We start from the raw sequence: 21926 nt of genomic DNA, 5'->3' as shown, positions 1-21926 counted from the left end.
CGCGCCGTACAAAAGTTGGTTATAAGCGAGAAAAACAAAAATTGGGTACGCGCTGTAAATGCCGATTTGGTCGGAACATAAGGGGGGTGCAGCATCGCAGTTACCGCGACCTAACGCCTACATTGACAATCTCGCGATCCGGGTCCACGACTCTTTTCTTGCCGAGTGATCGAAATCGGCTTAATAGCTCTTGCCGGAGACATAACCGTCGCAACAACGACGACAACAACGACGACGACGACGACTGCGGCACCGAAGGCCCCCCGCAGCAGAAGAAAAAGAAAGCTGGCCCTCAAGACGACGAAGCTCGAGGAGCTGCAGCCGGCGGCCGGCCCCGGGGCACCGCCGCCGCACCTCAAGGCGAAGCAGCAGCAGCAGCAGCAGCAACAAAAGGAGGCTAGCAGCAACATGGCAGCCACGAGCACGGGCAGCACCAGCGCCGGCTCGACGAGCACGAGTCAAGCCAGCTCGGCCGTCACGCCGCCGATCGGTGGCTCGGTCGTCGCCATGTCCAAGCTCTACGTCGGCAATCTGCCGGCCGAGTGCAACGAGCCGGCCCTCCGACAGCTGTTTCAGGATCACGGCCTCGCTTGCACGACGATCCTGGTGAAGCGCGGAGGATACGCCTTCGTCGATTGCTGCGACCAGTCGACCGCCGATCGGGCCATCGACAAGCTCAATGGTGAGACAGACAGACACTATCTGCACTCGGAGCTTATTGCAACACACCCGCTTATGCACATGCGAGTTCAAAAGCTCGCTTTGATTATAAAAGCTTAATTGCAATTTATGCGCACGCTTACACACACCCGCCACTGCCACCCACGCATAGCCACGGGACCAGCAGGAGGACCACTGCACCAATCGGCGAGGCCCACTCGATCCAGTGACCATTCACGCTACGTCGATCCCACGCTTACGCTTATTAACACGCTTTTTATTTTATTTTTTGCTTTTCTCCACAAACGCTTTTTGTTTGGCTGCTTTTTTTTTATTTTCCCTTTTCAGTGGAAGCCCAATTCCTGTTTGACCCGTCCCTTAACCAGATCCTGACTTTTTGACACCTGCTTATATTATTTTGCTTTCTTCCTCCTCCGGCACCCCTTTGTTACAGGTGATGGAGATCAGCATCATGATGATGATTATGAGCTTCCGTCAAGATAATGGCAATTGACCTGAGAGCTTTTAATTTTTAATTAGCTTGTAAGGCCTATTATCTAAGTTCTGCTTGCATTCGATGCTTTTTTCAAGCTTTGCTTATTGATCATTATGCAATTACCAAAATTAACCATTTTATTATTTCATTTTAACAATTGCAAAAATCTGCAAATAAAAGATCTCATCTTGTACAATTTAGTTATAAACCATCGCCCGGAATCGCCATTTAAGTTGTTGTTGACCGGTGGTTTCAAATTTGAATTATTTTTGGTAAAAACAATGCTTTACTAATAACGAAGGAAAAATTTGAATCCATTGACTCCGATTATCGAAAAAAAGTCGCGCTGCTCGAGAGCTCATATGCAGGCTCGAAATAGCGTGGTCCAGTCACCCAGAGAAGCAAAATTAAATTCAGAGCAACCTGACTAGGCGCGCGCGGTGTTCGCTCTGTGCGACTGTGTCTGCATATAATTCGTTCAGGGTCAGACCGTCTATGCACACATGATACGCTAGAAAAAGAGAATTTAAAAAATCTGATCCATCCGGTTCTCGCGCGACCATTTCTAAGGTTGCATCTCGGTATATATTTACGTATATCCCATCGGATAGTGAGAGAACGAGAGAAGCCCGCGAGACCATGAAGCATTAGATCAAATTGAGAGCCACTGCTTGTTGGCGTGGCCTCGAAAGAGCTGCATTGTTTCCGCCAAAAAAAGGAGCAAAAAAAGAGAAATAAAATAAAATTCAGTCAGTGCGCTATACGTGCGGCTATACAGGCATCCAGGCGTGCACTCTTGGATGATGCGTGCGCGAGCCCGACAATAGAGAGAAGCGGGCGAACGAGAGAAGCAAAAGAGAAGCTCGACGTGATCACGCTAAAACTCGCTCATGCTCTCTCTCTCTCTCAACGCGCTTTGCGCGTTTTTCAATCGGGCGTTTTATGCGCTGCATCCATACCCTTATACATACGGCATTTCAGGCCTTTACCGCGCTAGAGTAACTGCATCCTTGAAATTAAGTATATACTTTTTTATTGCCCACGATTTCAGGGGGTGCATTCGAATTTTCATGTAGAGATTGTCTACTGATCGAACCGATTCTAACCGATCTTCGAAAAATGTATCGTTGACTTGGTAGCTATTTCCTCTATTTATCACTCTTATCACCTGGGGCAAATTTCTTTGCAAGTCAGATAGCAGACCGACCTTGGAAGACTAATTCTCGTCAGTCTCAACTAAGTTTGCCTCCTTGTAAAATTATCGTCACGTCATACGCGTTCGTGTAACAATGTCGAATAAATCCAGTGCTAAGCCTAAGTCAAAGCTTCTCTCTCATTCTGCACTTCTACATAATGTACATCGCTAGACTTTTCCGAGTTACACATGCCAAGTCGTTGTAGTCGTCTCTCTTTTTTTCTTGCTTCCGATGGTATATACTTGTATATAAATTCCACTGTATAAACGTCCGTGCAAGTGTATATGAGTGTGTCTAAGAGTGTATGTGTCTGTCCGTGTGTGTGTACGCGCAAAAAAGCATATCGGTATATGAACGTAAAAATATGAAGGCACAGAGCTCATGCATATTAAACGAGATTGAAAAACAGTAAAAGAAAGAGACGAAAGAGAGAGAGAGAGAGAGACAGAAAGAAAGACGGGCGTCTAAGAAACTCGTTTTGGTGGCAGCATATATAGGTATATTATATACTTGCACTGTATAAAAGTTCATTCTTTCCTCTCTCTCTTTCTCTCTCCTCTCTTTTTCTATGCTGCCTAGGTTGATGGGGAAGCACGTGGTTTTACTGCGCGCTCATGAGTCCCACGCGCGCGGGTTACACATACACGCTCAGGCATATACTCACATCGAGGCGCACGTTTACTTATATTTACTTAAACGAAAATGTACATTTTACATGTAGTCTCTGATCGCAATACTTATGTGTTATGTGTATACCTATGTTAGTAAGCGATACTTAGGCTATTAAGCATTACGGCAGATATCGACTTTAATTTTCGATAAAAATCGACTTAAATAAGAGATTATGGTTCGTTTTTCGTACTTAATTCATTTTGCAATCGTCAATGTTGTGTGTGTTTGAACGTATTTGGTTTCATTGGGATAATGTATGCAGAAATCGTCTTTTACCCCGATAAAACATTGGATTCAAAATTTCCTTCGTTAAATTACCAAAAATAATTGTGAAAGCCTTAATAACGCGATGATATTTTTACCAATGCTAGCGATATCTATACATAGTTTTGGAAAAAAGCATTGCCAACTACAAAAAAGAATTATGTTAGTTTTAATTAAATTAATCTAAATAGAGAATTCCAAATCGAAAATTACTAACAGAAAGAAGCAAGTGGCAAATCCACTTTATTATATTTATTGTTACATTAGAGCAATATAAATATCAGAATATGCTGTAATATATGAAATAAAAGAAAGATATATGTTATTTATAAGATTGCACGAAAACCATTTACTTCTTTCCTTCCCTGCATAGATTTATAAAAACAAGCTCATATTATGGTTATAGTGTTATATAACAAAAGCTTGTCTCCTTGCTTCATCATGTAATATCCTCACAAAAAACGTTTTAGCAAAAAAAAATATCGCAACTTCCTACTTGCATGTAATAATTAAGAATAGGAGCGCCGGCACGCTTCTGGTATGCAATAAAGGTGAAAGACGGTTCTTGGTGAAAGATTGGTATAAAGTTTTTATTCTTGCTTATGGCTAAGTATTATTATCAAGTTAATATAATAAATACATAATTCAACTTTATATTATTAATTTATAACATACCCTTTTTACAAAATCTACTTATTAATAACTCAAAGTCATCATACATTTTATTATTTATTTGTGTATATGTAACATTAAGTGCAACAAAACAAGTGAAAAAAATTGAGCACCCTATATCCGATCGATATTTCGAGGGCCCTGTATAAAAATCATTTCCTCCCTCCGCGCGCTCGGTTTTCTGCCAGGGGAGCTGCGTTAGTAAAAACTAGTTTGGTCAGTTTTGTAGAGCGTTTTGCACGGAAGAAAGGTTCCTCTATATTCCAGTTGAATACATAGAGTATTAGATGGAGGTATAAGTTAGTCCCTGCACATCCACACACGCACGCACTGCCACATAGCGGCAATAACCACTGTGAGTGGGCATGTTCGGTGTGTACACTCACACACTCGCAGTTTCTTTTTGTATGCCTAGGAAAGTGCCTTGACTGCCCTTCCCACGTACCATTCAGAATTTTCGGGCGCACTTACACGCGCATACACCAACACATGCCGAAAACCCATGCGTGGTCGAGAGTTGAATCGAAGTGCGGAATTCGCGCTAACACCGTGACGATTCGCTCTTCTTTCATGACAACGGAGACTAATTTTTTAAGTAAATTTTCAATTAGTTTTCTTTCTAAAAATATAGCTTTAAAACCGCGACACGATGAATCCAATTATTATCTTCATTCACAATAGTTTTTTGGTCATTCTTTAATCCACTATTTCACCGTCAAAACCACGAAATTAATTTCAAAATAAAAGTAACAGTCAAACATATTATTTTAATTTTTGTCTTTTGAACAATAGGCGATTGAATAAGCTAAGTCTACGCGGAAAATATATTCATGTTAAAATTGACCATAAATGGAAGCCGCTATTTAAGTTTTTATCGATAGTGCCAGGCATGCACCCAGGGTTTCAAGCCTTCAGAAAATAGGAGAATTACATTTCATTCGGTTATAAATCTGTATTACTAGTCCTTCCATCAAAAATAGATGCATACAAGTAGCGTTACGCGACATGCGATTAAATAGAACGGCAGATGATACCTCACTCGATTGAATAGAAAAGAAGGAGGGTGAACAACGAGTCTAAGCTTCGCTAAAAATTGCTAAAGTTTATTGAATTTATTTAAAAGTTTATCCAGTTATTTCTTCGGGGTGAGTCATTCTGTGATGCATTTTTGTGAATTAAATTTTCCAGAAATGAATTATGTTTTTTCAAACGCAATAATGCATATAGTTTCTCACACATCTACAGGAATCCGAATAGGCATTTGTCCGCAGACGTAAACAACCTTTTTAACGCAGGGTTTTTTCATTGACTTATAAGACGCAGGCAAAGTAAATTCTCCGACGAGAATCCCGAGTGTCACATACCAACTCGGTGGTTAACATTTTTCATTGAATTCAAAGCAAAACTTCTTGGGCATACTTGGATCGCGAGAGCGTTGACACGAGCTTTTGTTTTGCAATTTTCTTGCTATTCCCATCGTGTCCTTTTTATAAACAAAATGTCTCTTACACCAGCGCGAAAGAAGAATATTTAGAAATTCTTTTGGTGTGGCGCACTCACGAATCGTGAATTCTCTGCGAGTTAATTTCAAATGAATAAAAGAACGAAAAAATTAATGCAATAACGAAGAATTAGTTCGAAGTCGCTGAAAGCGAAGCAAATAATTTTACAGAAATTACTCAGCTTTTCTTGTCTTGTAAAATGAGGAAACGCGATAATTGTGAAATTACACGTCTGGAAATTTTACTTTCGGAACTTTTACAGCAGCATTCGGTTCTTTACGTAAATTGCACTCAACGAGGGTATTATAACACCTACAATATGGGCCTGTATACGCAAGCGAACTCGGAGCATTCCACGAATGTAGGCTCGTATAGTTTTGGCTTGTAGAGTTTCGCGCGGCTGGTGTGTATAGAATATGTACGTAGCGAATAAAAAGATGACATTAGAGAGGTGCTTAGCCACAAGAAGGAAGGAAGTGTGGGTCGGACTATCTTTAGACCAAATGCGAGCGGTGCAGGGAGAGAGAGAGAGAGAATAGTAGCGAAGAACATGGTGAGTTTACATCGTGGCGCAGCAAATAACAGAAGCAGCAACTCTGCGGGTAAACGACAACACGAGCGATGAATGAGATGCGCGAACTAAATAGAGCGCACGAGAGAGAAAGTGCATATAAAACTGCCGAGGTAACTTCCGTTCCGCGCCGTCGTCGATTTTTTTTGCTACCGCTAAAAGTGCTGAAAATTAGCTTAGATATTAGTGGTTTGTTGGGGCAATATGTTCCTAATTGCTGGATGACGGGCGCATTATACATACAGGCAGGATGTGTGCCTGACGCACGACGACAACTTGTGGTCGCGATCGAGCTCATATATTTACGTTTTATTATTGAATAAAAGGTGGGGGTGTATATCACCGCGAGTCTCTTTTACATTTACCGTTCTGGGTAGGAGCTAGGTAATTAGCTGCTTAGCGATTCGTTTGATCGTCGAGTTCGAGAAAATTCAATTATACGTGCGAGTCGCGGCGCGTGCACACGAAAAGGCTCCGAGTGCCTCGGTGTCCCGATAAATCGAGCGGAAAAGCAAATGTCAAAATTAGATTTGAAATTACGTATAGAAGCGGGCGGCAAGTTGCAGGCTGCGCACTTTGGGAGCCGAGAATCAGCCGCGTCATTAAGCTCGGGCTTTTGGGCTACAAGCTTGACAACGTCTGCGGAAAGCAAAACACTGGTATATGCGCGTTTTCGCGACGAAAAATAGTACAAAGACGCGGCAGAGGGATAGAACGAGGAAAGTGCGAGGCTGGAATGCGATTAATGTACGCGCCTGTTATGCGAATCTCATAAGAGCGACTCTGCCTCTCTGTCCTCGTATAACTTCACATAACAAGCTGTACGTGTGTGTGTGTGTGCGCGGTTATGTGTTGTTGCGAGGGCGTGCTTGAGAGCATTGCGCATCGACCATTACGTCTGCCTATTTTTTCATTTCCTCGTCTCACTGTGTGCCGCATCTTTTCGCTTTTTGGACTTTTTTCTTTTCTTTATGCGTCTGATTGTGCAATAATAATAATTAAAATAAGTACACTTGTGTCTTTTTCTCGGATTTTCCCATTGATCCCTCTCTGAGCATCATTATCAAAAGTATGAGTATCAAAAAAACTCGTCGACTCTTATGGACTGCAGAAAAACAATTGCCTTGAAAATCTTCTACATTATAAAATTTGAATCAATAATAATTAAGAACAAGGCGAAATTCGAATCCCGTCTCTTGGACAGGTGTCGATAGGCTCGTGATCGTCGCACTTATTATCAATCGTGAATAAGTCGATGAAACGGGAATAAATATGCATCGGTGCTGCAGCCGTTGTGGCTTGGGTTGGCGCGTCCATTACACCTGCCATCAACTTAACCTTTTCTTCATTTTTTATTGCTGCTCTCCTCGTCTTGAAATTTGCGTAATTTTTTACTCCTGCTCTCTTGTGTTCTCAGTTAAATTTTCAGCTGCTCCAATTTAAAAAGTTCAATCAATTAAAAATTAATTTTATCAATAAGCGATTAAGAACCGTCCAGCCGTTTGCGTCATTATCAAATCGTAAAAAAGTAAATAAAAAAGGGGAAGTGTAAAGAGACAAAATGAGTTGCAAGTATGCAAGAACCAGCATCGAGGGTAAGATAGGTAATTGATAATTTGCCGTTCATTCTAGTAGATTCCATTGTCATGGCGTAAGAAAGTAGCATGAGCGACATCAGTAGCACGAGCTTATCCCCTTAATTTCAACGCATCTGTGCAGCACTTCTGCATACGTGCAAATGGCTAATAGAATTTTTCCTGCATTACCATTTTTTCTCCCTTTACGAGGGTTGGCAGAATGCAAGGGAAATAATATCGTCGTTGGTAAGGCTCGCATTCCCAGACGTCGACCGTTAACGCGATTAGATAGTCTAGGCGCACTTGCTCGCTCTCTGCAGCAGCCGCAACGTTTATAAACACAAGAGCCAGACTATACCGAGGCATACATTATATGTTTGGCTGCAGTAACGTACTCGGCTCTTGCAGCAGTTATAACGGACGTATCTATTCTGCGCAGCTCTGCAAAATTCTAAACAGCCGCGGCGCAAAGCCAGATGAGGATTTACGTATGCAGACTTGCAGCATCGCGTTAACTGCTGCTGCTACTGCTTTCCATTGCTCTAGGGTCCTAGGACGAGTGAGAAGGAGAATACAATAGTAGTTACAATACTCGTTTTTCCGTACGTTAATGCTTGTGCGCGCTAGATCTAAATATTATATTATAGGTGCTGTGCGTGTGCGCGTATCGTTGTTGCCGACTTGGAGTGCGGTTGACCGTTGCTGTACATGTACGCTTACAGCATCGGAGCTGCTTATATGCGTCCACTTGGACCACTCCTGTTCCGGCATCAAATTTTGCAACGCCTTTATCACATAAAAGTTATTACTTTTTTCTTTCTTTTATTCAACTTTTTTTGAATGATTCTTTGACACTCGTTTGTTGCAGGCTTGCAACAAAGGTGACGCAAATATTTTGTTTCTTTTCTTAAGACTCTGTTGGTTTCTTCCTTTTTAATGCTCCTTTATTTATCAATGTACAACAATAATTTCAATAGCTTGCATTGAAGATACATGTGTCACTCTTTTTCTCTTTAACACTAAACATGAATGTCATTAGCGTGTCGCTTTTTTGGCTCATTGAAGCTGCTTCGTATGCACGGAGGTGCCGACAATGCGCCACCCAAGCTTCTCTTGGAGCTCCAACTTTCAAAGTTAATACGCACGCGCGCCAAACATCTCGTCCTCTATTCGTCCGATTGTCCCGCACTGGTAATCATTGAGTTATAATTCGTCAATTATTCATTTTGGTTTGAAACCCCCATTGCTGCTGTTGCGGCCGACGCTGCAGGTGAACTATTATAATGTGATCGCCAGAGCAACGCGCACGCACAGTCCAAATTCAAGCTGAATTTCTACTTTTAAATACTGTCAACCTGCTCGCTTCATTTCGGATGCATGAACTTGTTCTGCAAAGTGTAATCCAGCGGCACATCGTTGGCAATTCTATGAGGACGCAGCAATATTTATTACCTCCCTATAAGCGTAGCAAGTTTTGACTGTATACCAACTACGAATGAGCTGGTGTTAGTGATGATGGTGTTAGTACTCTTGCAGGACTGGTTTATGCAGAATATTCTTCTTTTTCTTCATCTCTTTCTCTCTCTCCCTCCCTCTCTCTCTCTCTCTTTTATTGTAATGTGGCTGCGCTGCACATATACTCATTTTAATAACCAATATCTTGTAATTACATTTTACGCAATCGACTTTGTTCACGCATCGCCAAAAAGTACTTTCATATGAACAATCGACTTTTCAAAATTATCTTTTGTCATAATAAATCCGATGTTAATAAGATGATTTTTATCAATAGTACATTTTCACTTTTACGAATTTTTCCTCGTTTATGGATGCGGGTCATACAAATCAAGTATTGCATAGTAATTACACGAGGTATTAGTAATTAGTAATTATACGCTTATACGATTGCATTTAATTAACTGTAATCATTACTTTACTAATCGTTTATCCATTTGTTACATTTCACTCATCAGTAAAATAAAACATGTCAAAATCGCCATTATGATTTATCAAAACATTTTGTCATAATATTGGTTTGCGAAACCCATGTAATTCTCAAAGATAAGGCTTAACAGTGCCAATTTTTATGTTATTTATAATCCTGGTCTAGATAATAAAAAAAAGGTTCAGCGAAAAATTTCGCGCTCCATTTCGCTTTCGTACACAATGCATACATAATAACTAGCTTAACCAAGGAACGAGATCTAACAGACAACATCCCTACATTCATCCTTCCGACTATGAACTCAGTTTCATTGTCCCGATATTCTGTGGAGCTTAGTTTTTCTTTTCTTCCGCTATTTCTACCTTCTGACTACCTTTTCAAAACTCGTGTTTGTATTTTCGAGTGCCTAGTTCACCCTGTACTCGTCTTGGCATATGTACAAAAAGTTCGTGATAATTTTAAAAGAATTAAAAGATAATTAGAAGTTAGAAGTGGGTATTACTCACTGAGTAATGTAGAGTTTATGAACTAAAATTCCAATTAAGTACTAGAGAACAAAAAAAAAGTATAACTTATAAATATAAAAATTATCATAATTACGTCAATATTGTATCCTTAAGAGTTAACTCGCATAATAAATCATAAGTTATAGTTTTGAAATTAAACATTTTAACATATACGTTTTATAAACATCTTCTGATTATTTTTTTAAGCTTGAGCTGAGTAATTTACTTTATGATCGATATTTGCTTAACTCTAAATCTTAAATCATAATTTACGATTTCTAGTTACAATTTAGGTCGCCGCTAAAAAATGATAAATCGAGGTAAATGTAGAAAACCTTAAATGATAAAGTACATATTTCTGCAAAGCTCTCATAATGAAGTTACACAAACAGAAAATAGAAAAATGAAGAAGTAGTTATTTTAATACACTTGACGCTTGTCAGACTTAACGTTTTCCTTGAAGAGGATAACAATCACAATTATTAGAGCATCAAATAAATCCTTTACTCATTCTCATGTCATGGGGTAGTCAGCATCAAAAAATTCACTTCAAAACTTGTTTCACGTTGTTTATATAGGGTATTTGTATATATATCTATATGTGCCTAGCGGAATTCTTCAAACTAGAGGGTTTCTTGACTGAACTGAAATTCGAAACGGAAGCCCCCACCCCTTACCTCTCTGCAAGCCATAGTATATGTGTGTTATATGTGTATGTGCAGCGTATGTAGACTGTAGCGCAGTATGCGTACGTACTCTGCAGCACCGTGTCTTAACCGAATGTTCGAACGAAGTTCACAACCAATTCACATTTAAATTGATCCTCGTCACGTATCTTAAACCAATGTAAAGCACACTTCATTGGAGGGGCTCTAACTCTACATATCGTGTACGTAAATATATCAAAAAACTTCGAGCTTCATTGTGGGCCGATATTGTGCTCGTTGGGCCAAGAGGGATCTTAGAGATAGCTCAAACCTTGAACTTCCTTGGGCACTCGAAGTAGCAGCGGTGTCAGTAGCTGGGCACCGTTTAGCATCGTCTTCGGGCATTGTTGCTTCGGCCGTCTTTGCCTCCTACTTCTTTCTTTATCTTCTCGATCAGTCATGCTCGACCCGAGAAGTTCGTCTGCGTATCTTCGTGCCGAACTTCTCTCCAGCGAGCTTCACTGTTTTTTCTTTTGCGTTGCACCACCTCTTGGAGACATTCACACCGAACGTGTTTGGCTCTTCCTCCCGCTTGTATGTACATACGTGTACCATTTCGCAGCTGAGCGAACTTCATTCAGAGCTATTAGATGATGTAGCACTTGATGACACTTATCTCGAGATTTCATCGTCTTGTCTTTACTTGATCAACGGCTAACGGATCACCTAGAACTAAGACTAGCATGAAATTTGACAAGAGCCCCGAAGGATCCATGATCTTAGAAAAAAATATTAGCTAAACTACATACTTCATGTGAAAGGATGTGTCAAAAGACTTGAAACGTTCAAGCAACGCCTATTATTTGGTTCAAGATTCATATTTTGTCAAATAACAAAGTTTTTAAATATTATGTTATGTTTACAAGTCAATGAAACGTCAAAACGTTAATTATATGTCTAGAGAGGGTCGATAAATCTGAAATTTTACAGCCATTTATTATAATTATGAGGACCTATTTTATTCAGTTTTACTCGATCTGAAGCTAGTTTGAATATGAATGATACTTCTGTGACTGCATATTATTCATGAATTTTATTGCGGCTTTGTTTGCATACCATACCTTGTGTATGACCTGTGATTCATTGTAATATTGAAGTATACTCTATTATTATAAAAATCCCTTATAATCTTAGCAGTGTGCTCTTATGATTAAAATCATTGTCGAATTCTGTTTTTGTCGGTAGATAATTATACTCTACGCACGTCCCGTCAAAGATTTGCTTCAAAATCCCATCCTTTCGTCGTGTTCATTGAAGTTTAAGAAGGGAAAATATGAATAAAAAATTGTTCTGGTGCGAAACTCATCAATAGACAAATCTTGGGAAAGAAAAATTGCATTCTCAGGTTGTGTGAATATGTATGGATGTCGCGAAAGGTGCAAGGAAACAGTAGGTGCATGACACGTAAACAAGGGCTTGGATTCTGAGTGTGGCACTCGACTATTATAGAGGCCTAGACAAATAGACGAGAGTGAATGGGGTCGCAGGTTTGTAACGCAGAGACAGCAGTAGCACGTGAAAATACAGAAGTACGAGAGCCTTGGATCGGATGCGTTCACATAAATAAAACTCGGCCTGGAGTCTCACCAAGCCTGATTGTAATACTGGTAAATAATAAAAGGCAGCCCGATGATAGCAGCCACCAGATTTCGCGGCTTTTTCGCGTGTCCTCGGGCGAAAAATATACCAGTCTTGCCTCTCTAGTAGTAAAGCTAGTTAACCCGGAAGTCGTAGAGAATGGGAGAGCCGCGAAAAAAATTCGTTAGATGCGCTGGTCGAGTTGGCGGTTTTTACCCTGCTCTCGGCTAACCGGTATATCGTATATTGAGCTTGCACCACGACGAGGCCAACATTTTCATGGGAAAATCATTTTGTCGCTTATAAGACGCCCCGATCTCGTTGACTAGCTTTTTTTATAACGTTTATAACTCGTTGTTACGCTTATGAGGAATAAGCAAATCAGGTGTGCATCGGTAAATATGACGTTCTTGTTCTACTCAAAGCTTATTCAATGCCGTTATTATGCTCTTGGCATGGGAAAATAATAGTTTTACGAATGCCTTGGCTCGGGATGGACAATTTTGAAACAATAGTATATTTTTCAACGGGTGCAGATATGGTTTTTTTTTTGCAAAACGAGGGATTATGTAACAGGTTTTGTTAAAAAACATTACCTGCGCCAGTTGATGATACTATTTTTTCCTACGAGAACCTAAAATTAGCGGCAAAGAAATGAAGAAAGAAGGGGAAAAAATGTTGCACTTCTGACCATCTTAAAAATATTACTTCACTTACACCTTATGATGACACACAATACCACCTATTTTCCTCATTTTCTTGTATGGTGATGGGACTTTTAATATCAATTTCTTCTAATATTATAATTCGAATAATATTAATTCTATTGTAGGACGAAAACCAAGGTGATCGATATTACAATAGCCTAATGATTTACAAACAAATTTTAGTAAAATTTAACATCAATTTGAACCCACTGGTCTTTGTCGTTTGATAATTGAAATAATTTTGCTACTATTAAACGTACTCCAAGTAATGATATAATTTTTTTTCAGGCTATTCATTTTTAGGATCGGCACTAGTCGTCGAACCATCAGTGGCCAGCAGCACGAAAAAACGGTAAGATTATCATTTAATTGTCATTCATAATTTTCTTCATGACCTTGCAAACTTCTCGTATCGTCTACATTTTACGGAGCTACATATTTTTAATGGTCCGTAAAAATAGATATCGATCCACCTATTACTAAACATCGATTTACTTCTATTTGATAAATTCAGAACTATTTAATTGGAAACTCCCATTCAATTTGAGTTTTTTTTGTTTTTCTTCTCATTGAAAGGTTATTAACAATACCTTAATTTGACCAATCGATCGGTGCTAATTTTATAAAAATCTTATTTCTTATCGTATCAGTCATACTAATAACTATATGAAACAATGTGGATATTAAGACTTTAAATATAAAAGTATAGCGAACCCGTCACACAGACATCAAGGAAAATATTTAATAGATATAATTCGTAAAGAAGAGAATCTATTGTACAATGCGCGTATATTAATTTAATTTTAACCAATTTACTTTGAATACAATCAATCACTCACCTAACCTGAGAAATAACACTATCAAGACTTATAGGTATTATTAAAATTATGAATAACTTATAATTTTGCGTCATAATTCTTACTCTGTTATGAATATATTGTAACATCGATAAAAATTGCTGACTCAAGTACCTTTAAGAAAGTCTATAAACTTTTAGGTACACATGCAAACCACGCGTACACTGCTATTTATGAGCATACTCTTGACAAAAGGGTCAAACGAGAGATTAATAGACCTTGAAAAACGAGGAATGAAAAAATGAAGGGAACAAGTTACTGAACGGTTTTATCACCCAACACGTACGCGAGAATAAAAAAAAAGTATTCATACATATACCTTCAGTTTTGCATAGCAGCATCATTGATGCTCATCTAACTTCCTGGTGTGCGCGTCTGAAAGATAAACACGCGGCAGTAACATCGGTAGCATCAATAGAGCCTTGTAATCGGATATCACACTGCACTTGTATGCACTTTGTCCGGGCTATTTAACATAACAATGAAAGCTGCTGCTGCTGCTGCTGCTGCTGCGACGAAAGGAATGAATGAGCGAGAAAAAGAGAGATTGGTTGCAGCGCTGCTGCTGCTTCTGACCAGTTTGGGGGCGCCCCTTGACCGCATTACTACACATATACGTGCTTCAAGGAGTCAACCCCTTTTTCTCGCTTCCTTATGTCCACCGTCGCAGTCGTTCACCCCTTTTGGGCAATAATGTTTTCACTTTAGCGCCGCGCGTATTCAACTTATCCACATTTCAATACTTTCAACAAGAGTCAAAGAATGTCCTTTTAAAATGAAAATACAATAAACAATAAAATCAATTTAATCTTATGAATCATTTATAAACGAAGCAGTGCAATTTCATAGTTAATTTGTCGGTATACACAAACAATAGCTCGACAGGATAAAGTGCTATCCCGAACCATTAATTCGTGCAAGTACAGATGGATCTTTTTTAATTGCAAATTATCGCGAAACAAAAATTGAAAGAAAGAAAAAAACGGAACAGACTGGAGAAAGCGAAAAAAATTCATGTCAGGTGTACGGGTGCGCTTGTCGATGGACAACAATCCACGCTGGGTGGCTCTTAAATTGGGTTCCAAAAGTGCATATCCTGGCCCGAGTCTTCTTCTTATTCATGTATACACGCATTCGAGTAAAAGAGAGAAAGAAAAAGAGAGAGCTAAAACACGTTCTGTCCGCTGTTTCTTCGACACGGTTGCACGAGGCACGCGCCGGTCTCGTGCTGCAACTCCCCACTATTGGCACACAGGGTCGGGCACAGTGGCGATGGTGGCGAACCGCTTTTCGGTTCCTTCTTTTTTTTTCCTCTAGTTTTCTGCATCTCTCCCTCTCTGCGTCGAGGCTCCGTCTGTCGTTACTGACGCGCTACAAAGCACCACCGAATGTTCACCCTTTTTGTCCCTCCTTACCTTTGGCAATTTCTCTTCCCTCCTTTTTCTGGCTATTATGCGCCTCGGTCTGCAAGAGCCGAAAGCGACTCCTCCCCTACATTATGCACGCTTGACCTCGGATATGTATGCATATAGACTGCACCGAACTCGCCCCTTTCTGCAGCAGCTACATAGCCTTTCGGACTGTCCTTGCCCGCATCGCATTCGACGCTCTCCTCTTGTCTCGTTCCATGCAGTGCATACGCGTGCTCGACCTATGCATGTGATGCACTTGTTGCGTAGCCAAAGCGACTCGACTACTTACGCCATGTTGTTCGATGTAGTATTTCGACAACTTACAGAACAAAACGCAACATTTCGCTGTTCCTTATTTCAAATATGAATTAACTTTATATGTTCAATTAGAAATCCTTAAAATCACAAAATGAACGTAATAAACGTAAAATGATAGCGGAATCGCGCAGTTTTTCAATATAACTATAGCATATCAAGGGTTCGGTTTTGTTCTAGTTTTCTCTTTGCGGTGTCTTTTTTCTTTGTCAGTACTTTTTTTTAACGCCTACAACTCAGTCTCCCACTAATATGAGAGAAAAAAGTCACTATTTCAAGTGTATATCATAAACATGGTTTATTATAATAAGCATAGAACATAGAGGACAATGTCTTCCAGGAGTACTGAAGGCGAATCCTTTACCAACCCCAATTCTCATTTTATATTTCTCTCTGCACAAGCAAACATACACATATAATATGTATATATATAGATGCGTGTGTATCACAATCACACGTGTATGCTTGCTTTGATTTCGGGCATTCAGTTCGTCGTACACGCAGGAGCTAGAAATTTTATTTACTTCTGGCTCTGCATGATGTAAGTTTATACAAGCTAGTGGTAGTACGCACAGCTGAAGTAGTAGTAGTTTCAGGTCCGCGAGCAAAAATGAATGTATGTGCGTGCGCGTGTGTGTGTGTGTGTGTATGTGTGGCATCATCGGTTACATATTATACTGGTTCCGCGGAGATTAGAATCTCTTATTCACTACCCAAGCTTGCTCGCGCCCGATGTTTTCCTATATGCAAAAGAGAGATTATTAGATGATCCCCAAGCCTAACTAGTGTGCGCTAGTGAGAGAGAGAGACAGAGTGAAGGCAGTTGACGCGTAAAGAGGGCAATCTAAACATTTAACTGGGTCTCTCTCGCGTATAATAGGCTCTTTAAACCCTTCGGCTCTCTCTCTCTCTCTTTTTCTCTTTCTCTCTCGTTTTGATCATGACAATTTCTCACTATTCTCTGAATGTGTAAGCTATTCCTAAGACTCTCGTTTTCAGGGCAACGCAATTCGCTTCGTAGTCGACCGGTGTCGCGACTACTCTTAGGGGATATAATTACAGCGAGTAAGGGTGTCTCCTACCATCTGAAAATGATCTTTCTTTTAACTAAAAACTTTCATAAAAAAAACTGTCCATGTTTGTCGAAGTTATTTTTGTATACTAGTTCCATTTTCGAGTGCCTTATTTCTTTATATCACTTTTATTGTTGATTGTTTCAAGTGCACATATCTGTTATGCACGTCACAGTTTTTCTTTATAAATACAATACATGACTTTTCAACAAAACAACTCATCACTGGTCACAACAAATAAAAGTTTAAACCCACAGGTCCTCGGACTTGGGCTAATGCGAGACAGTGGGGGAGGGGGGTAGTAAAAATCTCTCCTGCACACGGGCTATATAGTCTCCTGCAGGCCTTCCTAGCAAGCAGCGATAGAGAAAAAAATATTACTATTCTTGACTGACAGACAATTGAACATTGAAAATCATTTAAGGCTAGAGTCACGTAATTGACAACTAGTAAGAAAAATAAATAGTGAAAATTTAGACAGTTCATAACTACTTTTGTACGTGTACTTTTGTAATTATTGAAATCTGTATTAGATATGAATAAAATTAGCCTGAAATAAGGGTACACTTTATACAATTGTTTGGTATTTTTTTATGAAAAGTAATAAAGACTTTTCATATTATATAAGAAGAGCATTTACGTGTATGACAAGGGTTCATGAATGCTGTAAAAGTAAAGAATGTCTCAGATCAAATGTATATCATGTGATCGAAGGGGGGAGGGGATTTTACTTTCGGTCAGGAAGAAAAGTAATTCAACTAAAAATATATATATAAAACTACCTATTTGTAATAAAAGCATGGATGAAAGTTTTTCTTTCTGGATAGTTTAGGTGTTCGTTTAGCTTTTTGTTAATGACCCCAGTAGGGAGCTTGAGTTTTGTTAGGCTGAAATTAATAATTCTGATTGGGATTAAAGATAATCAAATTTAAAAAAAATAAATCACAGAAAAATGGAAAAAACATTAATTGTAAAGTGCATCCTCTTTTTCAGCAATGAATTCAAGTCCATTCTTGAATCAATAATTAAAAAATTGGATTTATTGAGCATGTGATTCAACAAACATGCACCATTTCATTCCTTAATGAATCGACGCAGACCGTCAATTATTTTTTCTGATACGATTTTTTTATGTATTTTACAATCACGATTTCAGAAGAAAACTTAGAGCAGGTAATTTTGATTTGGTTCATTCATTGCGTAATAATCTGCACGTGCAAACAAACTGACAATAAATTCCAGTTGCTGCAAAGATCAAGTAAATTCTTTCTCGTTCAATTTATCCATTGAACCGAATTTCAATTAATGAAAGCAATTGATAATATTACTCGATAACAAGTAAGCGAGCGATAGATGTAAACACTTTTCTAAAAAAATGTACTTTCAAAACATGAGCAAGGAAAATACGTATTACATGAAATTGTATCTACGTGAAATTTGTGTACGTTAAAATTTACTACGATGACGGTATGCCTATCGGATAAATATTTGGCGCAGGACCTACATATTTGCAAGATGAGCATCTCATTAAATCGGTACGTGTTATTGTTTGTGTTTGGCTGTGCAGTCCCTTCCTCAGCGTGCGACGTGATATGTATGTACTTGCTTGTGTTCACATCATGTTGTCTGCTTATCTCTCTCTCTCTCTCTCGATTTGCGCGAGCCAAAGTTGCGTCGTCGTCTACATTGCGTATCACGTATACTGATACTGCTTTCAGTACCCGACTATTCTCACATCTGTGATCGACGATCACCAGTTAAGTGTCATACTCGTCTGTTTTTATATACATATCGTTTGAAAAAAACATTCATCAAATAACCAGAAAAAACTTGTTTTACTCGCTGTGATAATTATTTTCTTTGGGGCATGATGTCTACATATGCAAGGCACAATTATTCCTATTACCCACCACAAGTGACGAACATGGTTTACTTTAATCGGAATATTGCTACTTATGGGTATTCACCAAAACAAGTGTTATCTGGTTACGATGTAAACGGCAACACGACCAAGGTCAGCAACGCCAACAAGCGGCAGAGGTAATTTGACTTTTTTAAATGACCATTAGAAAAATGTCAAATTTAATTTAAAAAAAAAACAGTCGAGTTAGAGAAAAAAACGGAAAAAACGAAGCAATAACTGTAAGCGTATTTATAATTACTTGTTCTCGGCAATATTATACATGCGGCACATTCCGTTTCTACGACTCATCGTGTTCGCGTTCACGTCGCCTGTGTGCGTGTATACAAATCAATAAATATTCACGACTTAATACACGTGTGCGGCCTTTCGCGAACAAATATTTCGTATAATTCTCGCAAAATCATGAATTATACACTTCGTTCACGATCTATATAGAAAAATAGCCCACTAGAGTCGGCTTTAGTACAAAAAATAGCCTTTCATTGTTATTCTGACGTCGGATGCCAGTGACTTTAAGCCAATTTTTTTTTATTGTTGTGTAGTTTTTTCTTTCCTTTCTTTTATCAGCTAAAGTCAATAAACTCTTGCTTGCCTATACGATTTGTTGTAAATTGTTGATTTACTTGAATGAAACGAATAATTTGAAAGATGTATTGTTTACCCTTAGCGTATACGAGCACATTGGATTTTAATCGTACACAAAAGATAATTCTTGACAATTCCCTGCGCGTCATCCAGTTCAGGTGCGTGTATAGTTGTAAGACTAAGCGAGCTGTATACAGTTACATGTACGCACAGCTGCATAGATCATTCGAGAATTTCGAGATCCTCGGACTCTACTTGTGCACATATATATGTACACCAACACTTTATTCGTGTACATTTTTCTTTTGCTAGCGTAAAGTCTCTTTCTCTCTCTCTCTCTCTATCTCTCTTTCTCCCTCTTTCTGTCCGCATGAAATCGGGTCACCAGCACATTTTGGTCACAATGGACCCTGAACCTTGGCCATATACGTACATTATCCGCGGGCTTTCAATCGCTTTTGTGAGTCTACATACAGTGAAAGCCAACTGCACGGTTAAACTCTCCTTCGTTCACCCGCATTCACGATTGTGTTTTGCTTGCTATGCGCGTAAATTTTGACTATTATACATCTGCCGAATTTCGAAGTTTTTTTTTCCATAGTTTTCATGTTTCTCGTCATTCTAAATATATTTGAGGACTTTTTATTGATCGTTCAAACTTCTTCATGATATTATTATTCAATGTTATCAGCTACTTTTGTATCTATTCTTAAAATAATCCTAATGAAATCTTCATTTTTAAAAATTAAATGTTGCTTTGAAAATGGAAATTTTACAAACTCTAATAAACACAAGTAATAAGTATTGCAAAAATTTTTTTTTTACCATCTATCAATCCAGATTATTGATAGACAGTATGATCAATACATTGAGTTTAAATCTATTACAATAGTTTATTAACGCGTCGACCCTTTTTACATTCCTCATTTTTGAATCGGTAATTTTTGCAGTGCGCAATACTGTTCAACGCGTAAAAACAAGTACTTATTGACATTGGAAATTCGGGCAAAAAATTTTTCCACTATCGTCGAAAAGCTATCATCTCAGCGCTTTTCGACGAGAAAGCAAAAAAAGAGAGAGAGAGAGCCGCTAGCATTTGTTTGTTGTACCGGTGGTGGTGGTAGGGCAGAGGGTAGGAAAAAAGGGAAATGCATCACCCCGCCACTACAACGTAAGCTCACAATAATGTGGGGGACGAAACTGGGCGCGGCTTAAGAATAAGTCCATACGCGGTTCTTTTACCGGGTAATTTTTGTATAAGAATCAAAATGTTGCTAGTTTTCTTGAAAAATCGTAAGAATTTTCATTTCAATTTAGGCTTTTAATGCAAGATTACATTATGCAAGTTCCTGATCAATGATTCAGCTGATATGAATTATGCGAAGACCATGATTTTGCAAAAATTACTTTTGGAAAAAATTAATCATGAAGGTCTAATCAAAGAACTGAAAATGATTGCAAAAACCACAAAGCTCTCATTTTATTAATTATAAATCTTTCAATAGAATTATAAAATCGAAAACAGTAAAAAAAGTTAAACAGTACAAATTTATTGGACCAGAAAAAAAATATATGAATCGTTCGATAAAATAAAATTTCCATTTTGAATTTGGAGCAATTTTAGTACCCTAGCACAAGCCTGACGGGGTAATAAATAATGATTAATTCGAACAACGGTCATTTCATCTGTTCATGTGTTATATTGTACATATTGTATATATTGTATATACGTTGCATGTATTGTACGGGTGCGCGTGGACGAAAGAACCACCCTTAGTCTATAAAGGATATCAGGATTTTCCTCGCGTACATATATCCCTTCTCTTTTCCGAGCTCACCAACTCTCCAACGGAACATTCGCTTCCCCAGGCGTCGATGACGGCGTCGCCGTTTTCTTTCCGTCTCCCCCTTTTGCCGGTTGCCGCTGCACGCCGCGTTACGTACACGTATCGGGTTTGCAACGCGCCAGAAAGAGACGGGAAAAGGCTCGCAAGTGCGTCGCCGAGTGGAAAAGAGAAAGAAAGAAAGAGATAGAGAGATAGCGAGAGAGATAGAGAGTGTAGAAAAAGCGGAGAAAGAGTGCAGATTCGGCGCTGCTCGGCTCGGTAGGCCATTAATCGCGAGTAAGATTTCGCGAGGAGACCGAATCGCAACCGAGGCGAGCCTCCAGATATCCACATGCGCTGCTACTCTACACGTCCGCGTCCTACGTTCAAAGGACACGATTTGTCAAGCGCCCCGACCACCTACGATCACTAACACACCACCTCAACATCAATAAATTCGTTCCGATGGACGAATAATAAATCAATCGCATCAATAGTCAAAAATATCCGTCATCTATTATTTTTTTAATTCATCGTCAGCATGTTTCAAGATATGGTGCTCTGATACCAGACAATCGTCAAGAAATAGTTCACCGATGCCACCAAAGTGCCATCTCCATACAGTAACTACAGAATAGAACAACTTAGTATATTAAGAAAAAGTGAAGCAAAAATAGGAAGTAAATACAGAAGAGACCATACGGAAGTGTGCAAAGCTTGTTGTGACGCTCGCAAGTGAAGTTAAGCTCGGTACATCGAGTCATCGTTGCACGCGGCACAAAGTAATAATCGCCGATTGCCAACAAAAGTGTAAAGTGCGAGTGAACTTGAGGCGAGGAGCTTTTTTCGCTGGAGTTTCTTTTGAGCCCTCTTCTCCTCCT

At 39.1% G+C, this 21926-nt stretch overlaps 2 protein-coding genes across 4 annotated transcripts in view; both read left to right on the top strand.

The window, feature by feature from the left end:
• Positions 1 to 507: 507 nt before the first annotated feature.
• LOC111693874 (insulin-like growth factor 2 mRNA-binding protein 3-B) lies at positions 508 to 13409 on the top strand. Its single transcript, XM_023459888.1, has 2 exons — positions 508 to 682; positions 13342 to 13409. Exons 1-2 carry the CDS (start codon positions 508 to 510, stop codon positions 13407 to 13409), a joined length of 243 nt encoding a protein of 80 aa, XP_023315656.1.
• A 4968-nt stretch (positions 13410 to 18377) lies between these two features.
• LOC106659209 (insulin-like growth factor 2 mRNA-binding protein 3) overlaps positions 18378 to 21926 on the top strand; it is a 38164-nt gene continuing 34615 nt past the window's right edge. Inside the window, exon 1 of one of the 3 annotated variants that reach the window (XM_014381660.2) lies at positions 18378 to 18750. In XM_014381660.2, coding sequence (XP_014237146.1) covers positions 18578 to 18750 — 173 coding nt within the window. In that variant the 5' untranslated portion in view covers positions 18378 to 18577. The remainder of the gene's footprint in view (positions 18751 to 21926) is intronic. The other 2 variants (XM_014381630.2, XM_014381646.2) reach the window with 2 other exon arrangements.

This window comes from Trichogramma pretiosum, unplaced genomic scaffold (genome assembly GCF_000599845.2).
Source record: "Trichogramma pretiosum strain Unisexual culture from Peru unplaced genomic scaffold, Tpre_2.0 scaffold16, whole genome shotgun sequence".
Lineage (NCBI taxonomy): Eukaryota > Metazoa > Arthropoda > Insecta > Hymenoptera > Trichogrammatidae > Trichogramma > Trichogramma pretiosum.
Note: the sequence above shows the minus strand (reverse complement) of the source record. Positions and strands in the feature narration are given on the sequence as shown.